This window comes from Geospiza fortis, unplaced genomic scaffold (genome assembly GCF_000277835.1).
Source record: "Geospiza fortis unplaced genomic scaffold, GeoFor_1.0 scaffold635, whole genome shotgun sequence".
NCBI classification, from domain to species: Eukaryota; Metazoa; Chordata; class Aves; order Passeriformes; family Thraupidae; genus Geospiza; species Geospiza fortis.
This window is the reverse complement of record NW_005054610.1, coordinates 448,726-453,593: the sequence shown is the minus strand read 5'-3', so window position 1 is coordinate 453,593 and position 4,868 is coordinate 448,726. Positions and strand designations below refer to the sequence as shown.

Here is a 4,868-nt window from a genome sequence, read left to right as displayed (position 1 = left end):
CCCAAGCCCCCTGAGCTCCCCTAAAATCCCCCAACCCCCCCCTAAATACCTTCTGAGCCCCCCAAGTGCTCCCAAGACTTCCCCAAATCCCCCAAACCCACCCCGAGCCTTCCCAATCCCCTCCTCCCATTCTCACCTCTCCTCTGGGGGGTCCTAGGGGGGCCCCCATCATCTCCAGGGGGGGTGGGGCCAGAGGGGCCCCCACTGGGGAGACAGAAAAGGGGGGAGGGGCATCAGGGGGGTTCGCTGGAATGGGCCCATTCCAGGGACATGGGGGAATGGGGCATGGGAATGTTGGGATAGGGCCTGGGAATGTTGGGGTGGAGCACAGGAATATTAGAATGGTCCATCCACAGGGAATTCCTGGGAATGTTGGGATGGGGCACAGGAACATCCCCGAGCCACAGGAAAGTTGGGATTGGGCACAAGAATGCTGGGATGGAGCCCAGGAAGGTTGGCATGAGCAGAAGAGCCTCCATGGGCTGCAGGAGTGTTGGGATGTGCCACAGAACACGGGGATGGGGCATGGTAATACTGGGATGTGTGGCAGGAGCATCCCCAGGCCACAGGAATGTTGGGATGTGCCAGTGGCTCCATGGAATGGGCCACAGGAACACTGGGATGGTGCACAGGAACATCTCTGTGATACAGGGATGTTGGAATGGGCCTTAGAAAGGTTGGGACAGGCAGCAGAAATGTTGAGATGCACGACAGGATCATCCCTGGGAATGTCAGGGTCCCCTACTCCTGGCCCTTGGGGTCCTCCACTAGGGAAAAGCAGGGACTCATGGGATGCTTTGGGCTGGAAAAGCACCCCCCAGGCCACTCCCTCCTGGGACACTCACCTGGTTGGGGAGGCTTGCTCCGAGTCAGAGCTCTGGGAATTGCCAGGGGGGTTCTGGCTGCTCCGCTTCATCCAGGCGTTTTCCTTGGGAGGCGGTGCCGGCATCACCTTTGGCTTCTCCTCCCGGGATTTGGGGGGCGGTGAGGGCGGCTCCTCCTCTTTTCCTAGGGGCTCATTTTCCAGGGATTTCTCGCTCTCCCTCCTCCGTGTGGCTGGGGGGACACAAACCCGTGTGGCAGCTGCTGGCCGCCCCGGGCTGGGACGCTGCGGCTGCCCTGGATCCCGACTCACTCCGGCCGGTGGGGCCGGAGCCCGTGGACGTTCCCGGGGGTCCCGCAGGGCCGCTCTGGGAGGATTCGCTGCCTGTTCGGGATCGCTCCTGGTTCTCCTCGCTTCGCCAGCTTGGATGCCTGGGATAGGGTGGGAATAGGATCAGGGGACTGGGAAAGGGCTACCCCATCCCACCTTTCCCATAGGATAAACACCATCCCACCCAAACCACTCCCAAGGATCATTGCCACCCATCCCATCTCTCTGTGGGGATCATTCCCTGCCCATCCCCCCCTTTGCCACTGGATCATTCCTAGCCAATACCCCCTTTCCCAAGAGACCATTCCATATCGCCTCACCATTTGGGTGGGATCATTCTTTGTCCATCCCATCACTACCAAGTGATCATTCCTTACCCATCCCATGTTTCCCAAAAGACCACTTCCAGCCCTTCCCACCTTTCCCAAGGGACCATTCCCATCCCATTCCCTCTTTCCCAAGGCACCATTCCCACCTTTCCCGGGGCCGTCTGTCGATTCTCTTGTCGTCCTCCAGCTGCCGCTGGAGTTTTTCCTGCTCCTTCTGGAGCCGCTCCTCCACCTCCCGTTCCCGAGCTGCTGTATCCACAGGCTTGGCCCCCCCGAAGATGGAAGCAGCCCGGCTGGACTGGGCAGCAGGAGCTGCTGAAGTTTCCTCTTCCTTGGGAGCGCTCCGGGGCTTCAGGTTGAGCTTCGGTCTCTGGGTGGGACCTGGGAATGAGCCAGGAGATCCTGGTGGGCATTGATCCCACCTGCAACAGTGCTGGGACTGACAGCATAATCCCTGTCCCATCCCGCCATTCCCAAGGAATCATCCCCTTCCTCAGCCCACCCCTCCCAAGGGATCGTTCCCATTCTCTTTTGCTTTTTCAAGGGAACATTTCCATCCCAATCCACCTTTCCTGAGGGACCGTTCTGTGTCCTTCCCACCTTTCCATGGGGATCATTCCTGTACCATCCTGCCTTTCTCAAGAGACCCTTCTCCCCCCAACCCATCTTTCCCAAGGGATCACCCCCATCATATCCCACCATTCCCAAGGGACCATTCCCTATTGCTCCCACCTTTTCCACGGGATCATTCCCATCATATCCAACCTTTCCCAAAGGAACAGCCCTGGTCCCACCTCACCTCTGTCCTCGCGGCGGAAGTCATCCCGGCCATAATCATCCCGGGAATTCCACCGATCCATCCGGTCATCCCGCCGGTCATAACGATCCTCATAGCCACGGTAGTCATCGTCCCGGCGGTACCCGCTTCCAAAGGCTCTCCGGCCGCTGCCTATTCGGGAATCGTAGCCTGGGGAAGGAGACGGATCATCTGAGAGTCACTAGGGATAATGCAGCCCAGATTCCCAGTGACAACAGTTTGGGAATTTGGGGGAGTCCCAGGTACTCGCTGGCCATGGCAGGGGGGGGGGTCTCGCTCCCACTCTCTCTGCCTGTGAAAACCCTTGGGAATTCCCACCTCGGTCGTAATCCCTGCTGCGGTCGTCGTAGCGATCCCGGCTCCCAAAACCACGATCCATGTCCCGCCGTGGCCCATCCCGATACCGGTCATCGTAGCGATCACGATATCCTGGAAGCGGGACGGGATTTTACTGGGATAGGCACAGATTCCATGAGGAAGGAGGAAAATTCCAGTACTGCTCCATGTGGGAAAGGAGGAGGCCCCATTTATCCTTACAAACTGGGAATGAGCTCAGGTGGGAATGAATGAGCTTGGAGCTGGAATGACAGCTGAGAACAAATGAGCTCCAAATGGGGAATGAACAAGCTCAGGGTGGGAATGAGCTCAGGTGGTTCCTAATCTCAGGCAGAGCAGTGTCAGGTGCCCCTAGATCTCGGGATCATGCTAGTTGCCAGGACACAGGGGAAGAAGGGAGTGCCTGGAATGCTGGGCCTGTTCTCTTCACTCACTGTCCCCGAATCCATCATCGCTCCGGCGCGGGGGGAAGTCATCGAAGGCATCGGGAGCAGCCGGACGCGCACGCCAGTCGCTCTCAAACCGCTCTGAGTCCCGGAAGCGATCCCGGTCTCTGCCGAAGCAGCGATCATCCCGGTCTGCTGGGAGCCAGGGACACGGACAGGGACAAGGGGAGGCAAAAGGAGTGAGAAAGGGAATGAAGATTAAAAGGAAAGGAAGGAAACAGGGCAGGGTCAGGGCTGGGCCCTTGGCCACTCTCCCTGAATCCCTACCCTGCCTGATCCATATCCTCAGGTGGACGCTCACCTTTATCCTGAGCTTGATCTGCCACATCCACTCGTATCCTTCTGTTTCCTAAAGACTGGGAACAACAGTGGGAAGTGAGTGCTGGGCTGGGAATTCCCTCCCCATATCCCACTGGACCCTCCCCTCTTCCAGCTGGAAGCCATTTGCCCTTTTCCCACCACTCCAGGCCCATGTCCAAACCCCTCTCCAGGTCCTTGGAGCCCCTTTAGGCCCTGGGATGTGCTCTTGGAAGCTGGGATTGGACTCACCTCTTCATTGAGGCTCAGGGCCTGGAACAGGGAATCGATATCCTCAAATTCCGCGTATCCGAAACCTTTCAACCTCTCGGGATTGGTGGGTTCCCGTGGGAGCCGCACGGCGCTGATCTGCGAAGGGAGGGAAGGCAGGGAAGCTCGCCTCAGGATCTTGGCTTCCAAAGGGGAATGCGAAAGGGTGGCAGGATCTGGGATGGAGCAACTCATGGATATCAAGGGATTGAGGGGGGTTCCTCGTGCATGAGGAGGAAGACGGGGGTCCCACCCTAAACACTGCAGAACTTTCCAACATCTTTGGATTGAGAGACTGGGGAGAGAATCTCAGCTGTGGCAGCTGCACTGGGAGCAATGAGAAGGGCCGGGTATGCTCTGCAGGCTCCTGCCCAGGCTCAGGGAAGCAGGAGTCACCTCAAAGCTCATCCCAGTGGAAAACCAGCCCTGGATGTGTCCAGCACATCCACGTGGACACAGGGTAGCCCACAACCTCCTTTCCCTAGATTTTCACTCTCAAAGCATGGGAGCTTGTTGCTCATTCCTGATCGGAGCCCTGGGAAATGTCAGGAGCCACATTCCTAAATGACATCTTAGGGGGTCATGGGGGTCCCCAAAGCATCTCTTAGACTTTCCTGGGATGGATTTCCTGATGGGAAACCTCTTGCAAAGCCAAGATCTTGCTTGGACCAAAGTAGAATCCACAACACGTCCATGGAATTATATTTAAAGAATGATAAATGCCAAGAAATAGAGCAAAGGAATGAGGAAGGCCAAGGTCAGGTGCGGAGCTGGAGGAGGAAAAGCAGGATAGGTTCAAACGGGAATAAACTTGGTTTTTTCCCAATTTGTGGTTTTCAACACCTCTGTGTGATCCAGGAGCTTCCTGATGCTGTTTGCTTTCCACCTGGGAGCAAACCAGCTGCCCTACCCTGCCCCACTCCCCAGTCTAACCTCCACCTGATTCCACAGGGAAACCCCCCCAGTGGAGGCTCCTCAATCCCACTGAAGAGCGGGAATGGCTGATCCATGGCTGGGGAATCCAGGGATTGTCTCAGGATCAACCTACAGACACCCACATCCCAGGAAAATGCCCCATGGCAATGGATACGGGTGCCTGATGGAGAGAGAGAGAGAGGAGCATTTCTGCCCTCTGGAATGTCACTCACATTAAGTCCTCGGAAGAAATCCTTGATGGACTCTTCCGTGACATCGTAGGGCAGGTTTCCCAGGAACGCCGT

General features: G+C 57.2%; 1 protein-coding gene across 1 annotated transcript in view; it reads right to left on the bottom strand.

The window, feature by feature from the left end:
* EIF4B (eukaryotic translation initiation factor 4B) overlaps nucleotides 1-4,868 on the bottom strand; it is a 6,724-nt gene that overhangs the window by 1,532 nt on the left and 324 nt on the right. Inside the window, exons 1-10 of the mRNA XM_031064640.1 lie at nucleotides 4,797-4,868; nucleotides 3,631-3,747; nucleotides 3,383-3,437; nucleotides 3,070-3,213; nucleotides 2,618-2,728; nucleotides 2,282-2,449; nucleotides 1,629-1,863; nucleotides 1,136-1,254; nucleotides 846-1,056; nucleotides 79-204 (exon numbers count right to left, since the gene is read on the bottom strand). The exon at nucleotides 4,797-4,868 is cut by the window's right edge and continues 324 nt beyond it. Of these exons, the coding sequence (XP_030920500.1) occupies nucleotides 79-204; nucleotides 846-1,056; nucleotides 1,136-1,254; nucleotides 1,629-1,863; nucleotides 2,282-2,449; nucleotides 2,618-2,728; nucleotides 3,070-3,213; nucleotides 3,383-3,437; nucleotides 3,631-3,747; nucleotides 4,797-4,868 (1,358 nt within the window). The remainder of the gene's footprint in view (nucleotides 1-78; nucleotides 205-845; nucleotides 1,057-1,135; nucleotides 1,255-1,628; nucleotides 1,864-2,281; nucleotides 2,450-2,617; nucleotides 2,729-3,069; nucleotides 3,214-3,382; nucleotides 3,438-3,630; nucleotides 3,748-4,796) is intronic.